General features: G+C 41.0%; 4 protein-coding genes across 4 annotated transcripts; 2 read left to right on the plus strand and 2 right to left on the minus strand.

Moving 5' to 3' along the window:
* Positions 1-2,361: 2,361 nt before the first annotated feature.
* AK88_03446 (uncharacterized protein) lies at positions 2,362-4,596 on the plus strand (the record flags this gene model as incomplete). The annotated part of the gene is made up of 1 exon (XM_012481063.1): positions 2,362-4,596. One exon carries the CDS (start codon positions 2,362-2,364, stop codon positions 4,594-4,596), a length of 2,235 nt encoding a protein of 744 aa, XP_012336486.1.
* A 362-nt stretch (positions 4,597-4,958) lies between these two features.
* Positions 4,959-6,456, minus strand: AK88_03447 (uncharacterized protein; the record flags this gene model as incomplete). The annotated part of the gene is made up of 3 exons (XM_012481064.1): positions 4,959-5,917; positions 6,059-6,190; positions 6,354-6,456. 3 exons carry the CDS (start codon positions 6,454-6,456, stop codon positions 4,959-4,961), a joined length of 1,194 nt encoding a protein of 397 aa, XP_012336487.1.
* Positions 6,457-7,492: 1,036 nt separating this feature from the next.
* On the plus strand, positions 7,493-8,818 carry AK88_03448 (uncharacterized protein; the record flags this gene model as incomplete). Its single annotated transcript, XM_012481065.1, has 1 exon — positions 7,493-8,818. The coding sequence occupies one exon, from the start codon at positions 7,493-7,495 to the stop codon at positions 8,816-8,818; it is 1,326 nt and encodes a 441-aa protein (XP_012336488.1).
* A 663-nt stretch (positions 8,819-9,481) lies between these two features.
* On the minus strand, positions 9,482-11,863 carry AK88_03449 (uncharacterized protein; the record flags this gene model as incomplete). The annotated part of the gene is made up of 1 exon (XM_012481066.1): positions 9,482-11,863. The coding sequence occupies one exon, from the start codon at positions 11,861-11,863 to the stop codon at positions 9,482-9,484; it is 2,382 nt and encodes a 793-aa protein (XP_012336489.1).
* Between the last annotated feature and the right edge of the window lie 658 nt (positions 11,864-12,521).

Raw genomic sequence — 12,521 nt, forward strand, 5'->3', positions numbered from 1 at the left:
AGTTCCCCCATAGGGGCCATTTTATTTGTCATTCCCCGAACGGGCATTCATACGTATATGCAAACGTATAAATTTTTTGCGACTTCCGATGGCGAGTGAGAAGTCACCACAGTATTATCGCGTCTTGCGAGGTTCCCGCTTTATGTGTTAAAAATGAATGTCCAATGAGGGAATCTTAACGGTTAATCATATTTCTCAAACAGCCTTGTGCAGACCGTAAAAATAGCACACGAAACACATTTTAACATGTACGTAAAAGGGGTCCCCTTCCCGTGTCCTTGTGCAACTCTATATGGTTGTTTTGTTGTTGCTCCAACTTTTGAGGAGCACTTTCACAAAGTGAACTGAACAAGTGCGACCAAATGACAAAGTAACCCACGTTGTATCTTTGTATCACGCAAGTATATATGCTTCTCCAATTCATGAAATGTTTTAAAAGGCGCATATTTTCCAGCAGCGTAGCAAAGGGATGAAAGGAAGGTTCCGTAACATAATACGTGTTATCGCGCGCCTAATGTAACACACAAATGTGTGTAAATTATAGCGGGAAAAAAAAAACAAAAATGCTTCCATTAATATTTATTAAAAATTATGCATTAAGATGGCAGATTTGTATATTCAACAACATTTTAAAACACCATAAAATGCGCTACAATTAGACGAGTGCGGTTTGGGAAGAATTGCATAAAAGATATGTTCATTTGTTCCCCCACACACGGGAAATTGCGCCTGTGCGTAGTGTGTACCTTTGGGGGACTTGATACCCCCAGGAATGCAATCGTGTGGGTCACATTAATCTCCCAGCGCACAATTCTTTATTTTGTGTGTACGGTTTGGACCATTGTGTGACACTGTAATGGAAGCAAGGTGCTATTAAAAAAGTAAAATCTGTTAATTGGCGGGGAAATTATTTTAATACACGAAGAAACAAGCCCACTTGTTCTTCACGCCATTTTACATCAAATTATTGTGTAGAAAAAAGGTGTAAAATATCCAAGCCATCTATAGTCGCTTAGCGCATTTGACAATGTCTCGCAGGAGTACCTGAACATGTGCTGAGAATATTTTAAATTGTGCCTACATTCGGCAACCAAAAAAAAACAAAAAAAAAAAAAAAAATGCCGTCATGTATGCTGCATGCGTTCGCCTGAATGAATTAAAAAAAAAAAATATAAATATGTACAATAAAACAAAATGGGAGTGCACCCTCAGCGGGGTGTAAATATATAACGGACGTGAAAACATTCCCTTAGTGTATCCTTCCACAGCTTCTTTTCATTTTGTTGGATGACACATGGAACGTGGTTTCGTTCATGTTTAAATGCACAAAGGAGCAACACCACTTGTTCGTTCACGCCTGCATGTTCCCCTTAAATAATATGATGTGAACATTTGGGGGCGAGCCTCACACTCCTGAGCGGGTTTTTATTTTATTTTATTCGCCTTTACGCCATTTATTTATTTCAATTTTTCTATCCACAATTTTTTAAATTCAATTTGCGAAAAATTGAGGGGCACATTGTTATGTATATGCCTCCAAGTTTGGATGCAAAAAAAATGAAGTAAAAGTTGCGCATTTTTAAAATTTGGGGTGAAACAAACCTTGACATCGTTATTAGTCGTTTGTGTGCAAATGGCCCAACTGATGAGGACGTATATGTACTACCTCGTGAATGCGCGTAGATGAGCGCAACACGGACATACGTTCTTTTTTTCTGCATGTTTATATATCTCCATTTTTGTAATTGTAGAAAGGGGCTTTTGAAATCATAAGGCGCTGCGCTTTTGAACAATCGGCTTTGACGCAATAGCAACTGTGTATGTGGCACGTTAAAAGGAAATTATTTGTTCCACCCCCCTACTATTGTACTACAACACCTTGGCCACTTTAAAGTGAAAAATTACTGAAGCTCATATTTGCCTTCGCAGAAGTGGACGGAAGCATGTTTTGCATAAAATCAGGAACTGCTCATATTTAAATGAAGAAGCAAAAAGGGAAGCAGTCCCAAATGTATGTGTCAATCTGTGTATGCTTACACGGGGAGACACACATTTATGCCGTAGCAAAGGAATTGAAATTTCTGTGCATTGATATTGCCACGGGGGTGGGTTGTTGTAAGCACAACAGACCGCATGACTGCTCGTAGGAGGACATTCCCGCGTCCACGTGTGAAGTTACTGACAAAAGTAACTTAAACGCTTAGGTTAAATAAGGGAAGAATCTTCGACGTGATAAATACCATGTGTAGGATTACACACCCATGAAAGAAAATATTTGACGAGTGTTTTGTCGTGTGTAACTCGCAGAGAAGTAGCAAGCGGCTTAGGGAAAAAATCGATGCAGCACGAAACGAAGCAAAAATGCTCTCCCTAATAAAGTCCGTCTTTTCCAACGCGCAAGACGAAAATGCGCTGAGCTTGTTAATAATCGGCGAGTGCGAATCAGGCAAAACGAGTCTATTCAATCTGATAGGTAGTTTTCACAATAAAAGCAAATATGACATGTTAAATACGGTTATAAACACGGGGAATAAAAATGGCACTTGTGCCCTCGGATTTAACACGAAGAAAATTACCTTCAATAAAAAGCCTTTAAAAATATATGACTTGGAAGGCACGGCGACAAACACTAAAAATATTTACGATTGTTATTATGATGACGCAGACGTTATATTTTACGTGATTGATGCTAAGGATGAGAAACACATTTTTAAGGCCATCCTTTATTTGTCTTGTTTAAGTACCTGTGGGAGACTTCCTGATGACAGCACCACCTGTAAACAGGGAAGGAAATTTTTAAAACCTATTTTCATTCTAGGAAATAAATCCGAAGACACGTCAGCCTTTTTTTCTGCCCCTTGTATATCCAATTATATAAATTCAATAGATGTGTACAAAAATGAAAGGTTCTGGCAGTTCCTTCTGTCGAGTGATAACACCTTTTTGGAGCATTATTTGGGATTGCTCCATGAAAGGGTTCGGGATGGAGCCTTCGCTGATGACCTTGCGGGGGAGCAAACCGACCAGAAGAAAGCTAAACGGGAGGAAAATATTCAAAAAGGGCGCCTTCCTGAAGAAGCACAAAAAAAAACGCACAGTGATATCGTGGAGGACATCAAGAGAGGGCGAAAGGGGGCTATAACTGTAGACGATATCGAAAGTGACCAACTGCTAGAAAGGTTACTCAAAAAGATTGTTAGCGATAGTGTTAATAATTGCAAACGTATGCCCATACAGGTATATAATATTAGCGTACTAAGAAATAAAGGAGTGTATGAAGTGGTTGAAAAAATTTTTGACGAATATATTTTAAGCGGCATACATAGAGATGAGGATAAGGCATGTAGGAACACCCCCCCCGGGAAGACAGTAACAAGGAGGAAATACACAAACGAGCATTTGTCTCTTAATGGAAGAGATGGATCTGATTGTCTTATTCAAGATGGCACAGGGAGCACACGCGCACGTATGCTGCACGTGATTGGAGAAGGGGGTGGTCATATGGAAAAGCCAATTGGTCCCCCCAGAGATTGCAAAATGAACAACGTAGAAATGACGGAACAGTTGCACACCGTGCCAAACAGTGCTTATGTGATGTACGAACGGAATAGCACTTCTGTGAATTTATTTATGGAGCATATACAGCACCTATATTTTGGGAAGAGCACGTTCGATAATGTGCCAAAGAATCTTTTATTCCTCCGTCAGAGGAGCGCAAAATGTAAAAGAGCATATAAAATTAAGAAGACAGACCATCTGGGAGAAAACGGAACTGCGCAGGGACTGCAAAAGGGGGAAGCGGGGGACCAGATTATAAAAACCTACGATGATGAAGAAACGTATAATGCTAAAGAAACATATGAGGATGAAGAAACGTATGAGGCGAAGGATACCCTCCGCCCCGACAAGACCCTCTCGCTGGATAACCCCCCACCAGTGGACAAGGCAATCCCAGAGGATAAATCAGGCCAGGGGGACAGGGAAGACACGAAAGGTGATGTCACAGTGATGGGTGTAAATGCCAATTCGGGAGGAGGGGGAGATAACGCGGAATTTAAAAGGGAAGAGTTGGACTGCGAAATGGGTGAAGTGTCGAAGGGAACAAAAATTGAACAAAAGGGGGAAGTCAGTCAAGTGGGTCATGCCTCAGACACCTGGTCAACACGCAGGGAAGGCGTAGGGGAAGAGACGATCAAAAAAGAGAAACACCCAAATGATGGTGAATTCATAGAAGACCAAGCAAAAAGTGAAGGTAAAAAAACAAGAGATCTTTTCCAAGCGGGTAACGAACAAAGTAATCAGAATTGTGCAAACCTCGCCCACCATACGGACTATTCGTCAAACGAGGGGACGCCAAAACGTGGCACCCCCCTTTGTGATGGGAATCATATAAATGGCCACATGGACAAGGGTAAGAATGCCATACGCAAGGGAAAGATTAACAAGAACAGATACTACATTGTGGAAAAAAAGAAAAAGAAGAAATTTCTGCACAGCGCTAAAAAAATAAATGAAGTAGAGGAAAATTCAAGCAATTCCCGCGAAGGTGTTAACCTGATGAATGTTATGCGGATAGATTCGCTTAACAAAATTTAGACACCGAGCACGCTGCGAGAGGGACATAAATGATGCATGTAAAAAAGAACACTTTTTTTTTTTTTTTTTTTTTTTTTTTTTTTTTTTGTATGTATAAATAACATTCATGGTGATGTTACCGTTTTAAGTTTTCCAAATTGTGAAAATCGCCTTTTGCCAACTAGGCTGGCAAAAGTTATGCAAATAGATGGACGTGGTGGTAAAACGAAAAAAAATGTAAAGGCATAGCCAATGGTATTGCCAAAGTGGGGTTAAAGAGGAAAGAAGTAAAAGGGGCATGTGTGTATGGTGGAGAGGGGGGGGTGGCGCTTTATTTCAAAGTTCAGTATGCTCGTGTGGCGAGAACCAAAAAAAGAAAAAAGCTAGACGTTCTCCACAATGACAGAGGTGGATGTACCTAAGTAGTTATTTATAGAAGCGCAACCCAACTTCATGTCAAAATTCTTCAAAACAGTAATGAGCGCAATAAGGATCCTGGATCCGGAAACAGAACTTGGATGCCCTAAGGATAAAGCCCCGCCATTTATATTAACATTGGAATCGTCTAAGCCTAGGTTGCGCATGTTGTACACTACGTCTAAGGCGGACGATTCATTAATCTCGTAATAATCAACAGAGGATTTATTTACCTTTTTAAGACACTTCATAATTGAATGAGAGATACTGATTGGAGCATCCGAAGGGTAGACGGATGCATGATCATACGCCACAATTTCCACTAAGGGATTTATTTGCAGTTGGTTTATTTTATGTTCACTCATAAGTACAATTGCACAGGCACCATCTGCAAAGGGTGCAGTGTTACAGCTCGTTACTACAGAATCAACACTTAAATTACATATATCATCAAGGTTATATTTTTTGTACATTTCATCATTTTCAATAACAGTTTTTTCATTCGTGATGGGATTTTTCTTCCTTTGAATTATTAATGGAAACAATTCTTGTTGAATTAAATTATCACTGTATGCATTGGCTGTTCTTTTAAACGAATTAACAACATATGCATCGAGGTCTACTCTGGGGATTTTAAATTTTTTGCAAAACTGTTCCATGTTATTATTTTTTTTTAATTCCTTTTTGCTAACAATATAGTCGTACCCATCGCACACGATGCTATCATTTAGGAAGCTGTTCCCGAGATTGAATTTTTCTGTTCTTACATTTTTTAAATAAAACGGGCTTTGAGACATGGATTCCATGGCACCAACTACGCAGATGTCCTTCCCGCCTTTTATTAGCTCATAACCGAGGGTTACGGCGTCCAGCCCTCCGCAGCACAGGTTGCTTACAAGGTGCGTCTTCGCATTTAGGTTTATCCCTGCAGTGGAGTGGGAAGTCAGAGGGGAGAATCGGATATTGGTGTGAACACATTGCAGGAGGGGCACATGAAATGGGAGAGCACTCATTAAGGAATGAATCTCCTTCGTTGTTTCTATATCTAGCACCTTGAATGACTAACCCGTCGCAACTACAACTCTCTGGAGGGGCAGCGGGCCGCAACCCGCGGGGAACGATTGTCCGAAGATTAGGCAATCCACTTCGTCCTTTTCAATTTGGCTTCGCTCCAGGGCCTTCAAAATGGTTGGGCCGGCTTCACAGTGATGTGCAAAAAAAGAAAAGAGAGAAAAAAAAAAGGAAGGATGCATATGTATAGATCGATTACATGCACATTTGTGGGGGTGAATCGTCCCAACGCAGGACGACAAACGTGCTTTATGCACAAGTGCCTCTCCCCAGATTTGCCATTTTCTAACCTAACTTATGCACAGGTATTTGTGACAGGCTCCCACTCAGGGAACCAATAGGCGTCCTGGCATAGCCCGCGACAAATACCCTTCTCAAATTGTTTGTTGTCATCTTTTTTGTAGCGCTCTCTCTCCCTGCCTATGCGTATCATTGTGCAATTTGCGTTTGATTTTGGAGCGAGTTATTTCTACGCATCTGTGTTACGTGTGTAATTGTTATGAAGATTTTTGATCCACTTATGACACACATGAGATGATGAAGTATGGCAATACGTTATTCCGATCCTCCTTCTACATCGCAAATGGAACAGCGTTAAGTCGGGACTACAACTACTCAGATGCAACCTATGCCTCTACGACGCAGCTATGCATAGCGCGATATGTGCACGCTATGCACGTATGCATTAGGGGCTTATATAGGAGTCGTCAGCTTTAAAAAAAAAAAAAAATCTGTGCCTATCCACCCGTCGCGAAGAAAGAAATGAACAAGGTTCCTTCAGAATGAAGAGCATGAGGCTGCTTACTGTTAAAATTGCGCACATGTGAAATGTTCAAACGTGTAGCAAAAAAAAAAAAAAAAAAAAAAAAATGCAGATGTGATCATATTGTGCTGCCCTCTCCAGCATTTTTTTTTTTCGGCTGGGCAGGCAAACGTGTGGTAACACAACGAACACGCACATGATGCGTACACCCCCCTGCAAACATTTGGAGAAAATTTATAAGTTATATTATTATTTTTTTTTAATGACGCTGTGGGATGTGCGTATAAGTGTAGCTTCCAAACGGCATCCTCCCCTTGCGCCTTTCATTTTTGAAGAAGGCTCACGTGGGTATATGCACATCGATACAAATTCAGAAGACTAGCATTTTCTGTTGCGGGCATTTATGGTGAAGCAGTTTCCCATTGTGCCATGAACGTTTTGCGGATGTTAGCATGCAAGGAGGTGGGAGAAAGCGGAAGCGGACGGAAAAGTGACAAGGGTGTTGATGGGTCACTTCGCTGAACTGTTCACAGTTGTATGAAGAAGCTGTCTGGAGTGTGGCCGCTGTGCAGAGGTAGACCATGATGAGCTGATATTTGGTGGTGCGCGCGGCTTGTGTCTTGTTTTGTGCGTCTTCCACCGAGTGCCGCCCCCTCCAACAGCAAAATGCTGCGCATCTCGGGGCGCAGATGCAAACACAGCCTCAGCGCTGCGGGTACCATGTGGAAAAGCAGCGACAGCCCAGGTGCACAGTATAGAAAAATAAGCCTCAAATGGGACGAAACAAATATATCGCTACACGTATTCGACCTAGTTCCTCGAAATAAAAGCAATGCAGAAATGCTAGAAATGAAAAGTATGAATATAATTAAAGACATGTCCAAGACAAATTATGATTTTGCAATATTCGGAATAGGCTATGTAGACTATGATAAAATTTTGAAATCTTTTAACAGAGCTGAATTGGTTAGGAGAAAAATGATTGACTCCATTCATTCGAATATGACAAAAGTGAATGGTCAGTACATTTCGCTCATCCAACAATGTCTCCTTTTGAATGTGCCTCACTTTTGCCTCGGTAGAGATAGGCTAACCGAATTGGCGAGTATCGGCACAGCTATTTTTAGTAACCCTAAGGAAATATTTTCCCTGGTGTACTATTTCCTCATCAACAGTGATAAGGCAGTTTCGGGCACTTCAGATGTTCCTCCCCGTCAAGATGGACACAAAAAAGATGATAGAGAATTAAACTTAGAGAATCATGCCCCCAATTTTTACCAAGCACTAATTGCAGAAAATGCCCTCTACCTAATTTACAATTTGCATGCAATTCTGCTGAAGGTATTTAGGTCCAAATTTTATGTACCTCCAAATGATAGCCATCAGTGTAGAAGTAGGAATAAGTACGAGACTAGCAATTTAGAGAAAGAAAGTCTTAAAGAAAGACTTCTTTCATTCGTTAACGAAACCACATATGATCAAATAAACACATTCAGAAATCAAATGAAAAAAACAGAGTTATATGCAGAGTATGAATTAGGTCCAGAAAGGAAAGAGGTCAAAATTTTAGTCGTTTGTGATACCATATGTGTAGATTATTTTTGCAATTATATAAAGAAAAATTTGCACCTTTGGAAAAATGTTACTCCCTTTTACCAAGAGATGTTTGTACTAGAAAAGAAAAACGCTTACAAGTTTTCCCTTTCCTTGTTTTTGTTCATATTTGCTCCGGCTGCATGGACAGTGACGCATTTGTTACGGTACTTCTATAACCTGTGGGTTGAGTACTTCACCAAGGGCAAGGCCATCACTGTTGGGGGTGACGCATTCTTCCAGGATTCTAAATTGATTGATACTAGCGATGATAATCCAGACTTGGATAAAAACTACCATGAACTGCTCACCTCCCTGAACCATGACAAGGCCGAGTTTGAGACCGTCAGCTTGCTCGGGGGAGTCTTGCAGTGGTTTAAAAATAAGAGCCGCAATTAGGGTGTGTGAACGGTCTTGCGGTGAAGCCGCAACGTGGTACAACAGTGTACACTTGTGGCACCTTTGCAAATGTGCATCTTACATGTCTACTCCCCAAGAATGTGATAATTTCTCACTCCCCCTTTACATTTTTTTTTTTTTATTACATTTTTGTGCACGTCACGAGAATACCCCCTGCGCAGGCTGCATCCACCGAATATGTACATTTTGGCAAAGTAAACAAGGAGGCTCTGTCACTTGATCGCCTCTCCGCTTCGCAATCTTGTTGCGCACCCCTTTTCAATAATGAGTCTTTTTAATTTTAAACTGCAGCGCGATTGGCATCGCCCTGTTCCTAGTTTCATATGGAACAACAAAAACAAATAATCTAAAACCACACAATTCGATACAATAAAACAAAAATGTACAATGTATCATTTAAAGAAAATAAAAGCAGGTCATAAAATTCAACTGCCATCGAATCGGAAAAAACAAAAAAATTTTTGCACATCGCTGTGATGTTTTTGCTCCTTAAAAAGGTCAGTATCGAACGGGGGCCTACCTATATATGAACGCACACTTGTAGGTTCTGCGCATGGCACACTTTCGTGGTATTTGCGGCGCTTTTTTTTCCAGCTCGCGTCTTCACAAATGGGATACTTTTGTCGGTCTCATCTCATAGATTTAAAAAAACAGAAATTTCTTTTTCCGTTCTTTTGGGTTACTGTTATCATCCCCTTTGGTCTCCTCATTCTTGGCATTATTGTTTTGTTCTTCTTCCTGTTGCTGCATTTCTTCCTTAGTGGGAGTTTCTTTTCTGGTTTCCTTTTTATCGTCTTCTTCCTTTTCCTTTTCACTTGATGATTGCTCATGCTCGTCTTCACTCACCTGCCTATGTTCTTGTCCTTTCTTCGATTTACTTGTACGATTTTTTGACTGTTCTTTGTATCCATGTTTTCCTTCTTTATCTTCTTCCGTGTGTTGTTTACGTCTACGATCATTTTTTGCAGCTACACTTCTCGATTCTTTGTCCTTGTGACTAACTTTACTTTTGGAACTGCTGTGTTTATGAACTCTACGTCTATTACTGCTTATGCTACTGCTGCGTTCGCTTCTGTCTCTGTCAAGGGAATCACTCCTCTTGTTGTTTTTCTTTGGACGTTGTATCCTGCGTTCAGATGAACTGGCATCATCATCATCATCACTCACGTGTATCTTTGGAGAATGTGTTCCCTCGGATTCGTCGCTGTTGTTCCGTCCTTTTTTGCTGTAGTACTTTTTAATGTTGTTAATAATTTGTAGCGTTTCCTCATGGGTGGGTTGCTTGTTCATTTTTGCACTCTCAAATTTTGTGTTCTCAAATTGTGCCAAATCCAAATTTGGACTTTCATTCTTTTGCTTATTCTTCCTTTCATGATTATCCGCATGTAAATCTTTTCCACTTTCGATTCTTTTTTTCTTTCTCGGTGCACTGAGACTGCTACTTTTGCTACTGGCACTTCTTTTTCTGTATTTGTCCCTCTGCTTTTTATCGCTCTCTTTATGGGCTTTCCCAGATGTGCGATCGTCCGTTTGTGCATCATCGAGCCTGCGTGTTATGTTTCTCTTGGGGGAGGAGGAATCGCTCGCCCGAGCGCGCACGTGATGATGTGCGTCTTTCTTCGGGGAGCGTTTATTTGGCCCTTCGGGCTTTTCACTATAGTCACGTCGGTCACGTTTTTCACGTTTTTTGCGTTCGTGACGTTTGTCACTGCTGTCACTTTCTTCACTTGACTCATCTATTCGCCCGCTGTGCCTGCCTCCCTTATCTCGATCCTTCCTGGCACTCACACGTTTGCGATCTTCGTCCTTACGGTCCGCAGCAATATTGTTGTTTTTCTCCCGTTCCGTCACCTTTCCAACGGGTTTCCTTTTCATGCTGTCGGATCGGCGTCTTGGCGACGAATCACTCGAGTCATGTGAACTGGTATAATTGACCGAATCGCATGCATCCCTTGAGGAGTTAGACGCATCCGAACTTTTATTTGTATCTTTCGATTTTCTTCTTTTCTTGCTTCTATGCGTTCTTCTTCTCGGAGATGAAGACTCCTCAGAACTGCTTCTCCTTCTTTTCATTTCATCTCGCCGTTTCTTCTTAAGCGACTTACGACGCTTGGCGTTATGTATGGAGCTTTCGTCACTGGATGTCGCAGAGTATTCAGATGATTCAGACGATTCGTAGCTTCCCGAATGGTCTGATTCTTCTGAAGGCGAACTGGAGTCTTCATCGGAATAATCGTCACTGCTGGTTTCGTCACGGCTTGTTGCGTCGCTACTTGAGGCACTGCTACCCTCGTCGTCCTCTTCATCACTCTCTTCGCTACTTCCCCCCTGGTATGTATCATCACTGTCGTCAAGAACTTCCCTTTTCTTCCTCCTATGTTTGTGCTTTTTGCTGTCTCTCTTTTCTTTTCTCTTTGTCTTTTCCTTCATTTTTTCTGTAGCTCTTTTATGTTCTCTTCCCAGATCTTTGATTAAGTTATTTTCTTCTCGACCTTTTTCTCCACTTTTGGCCCCATAGGATGAACCCCCCTTGGTGTTGTCCTTCCCTAGTAGCATCCCTCGATCGCTACTATTTTCTCTTCGAATTCGTAAGGCCCTCTGAAAATCCTGTAGTTGTTTTTTTTTCCTATCATTAAGCATGTGGGTATTTTCCTCACACGTTGTATCCCTATTAGAATGCATTCCGGCGGTTCCTTCTTTCCTTTTTTTATCATCATAATATTCTTCATACAACTGATTCCTATACTGATCGACTAAATCTTGAACATTTTGCTTTCCCTCCTCTCGTAGTTTTTCTTCATATAGTAAAACCTTTAATTCTATTTTTCTTTTTTCTGAGTGTTCAATAATTGAATAATCACATGTGTGTCTTTTGTCGACTATATTATTCATCTTCAATTCGTTCCTGAATTTCTCATAATCTCTAACTGTATTTCTTGCGTTTCGAATGTGCGCCATGTTTGTTTGGATGTACCCATTGGTCCCTGACCCCCTTGGGGTCTTCAGTCCGATTCCGTTGTACATTTCGTGCTAGCTAATACGTTGATTTGGGGATGAAGTTGCAGGGAATGTTCGCCTTTGGGATTCTTCACTCGTAAAAGTGAGCCAGACACCCTTCCACTTCACATAATGTAGATTTATGTTCGGCTTATGCACGAATGGTCGCCTTATTCACGTGCGTATTAATTTACGCTCGTCTGAATTAGCTTCCTATTCATGCTGAGAGGGAAGGCCGCGCAGGTGTTGCAGGCATGTTTGTCCCTATATGGGAACAACCGATTGGTTTTAACTTCTAGCGCGGGGCGACGGGGAAAATTAAGCCACTGGCGGTTATAGCTATGTATGGGAGTTACAGGTATATAATAATTGAACTTACATGTATGCATAAACGACTTCTGCGCGTGTGGGGCCTATGCAAATGTGAGAAGACCACGTGAGTTTTATATTCTCGCGCGAACGCCTCTCAGCTGCTGAGTACAAAAAAAACATTTCCACAAAAAAAATGGAAATTTTAAAAAACATATATTTCCGAAACAAATGCCCTTTGCCCTTGTTATTTTACGTTTCCTTCTTTTTTGTTTTTTTTTTTCTTATTATCCCCAGCCTATACTAATTTATAATGGCGTAATTTTTTCATCTTTATTCCAACAATTTTTTCGTCAATTGTGAAGAAAAAAAAAAA

Source organism: Plasmodium fragile (genome assembly GCF_000956335.1).
Source record: "Plasmodium fragile strain nilgiri unplaced genomic scaffold supercont1.39, whole genome shotgun sequence".
NCBI lineage: Eukaryota > Apicomplexa > Aconoidasida > Haemosporida > Plasmodiidae > Plasmodium > Plasmodium fragile.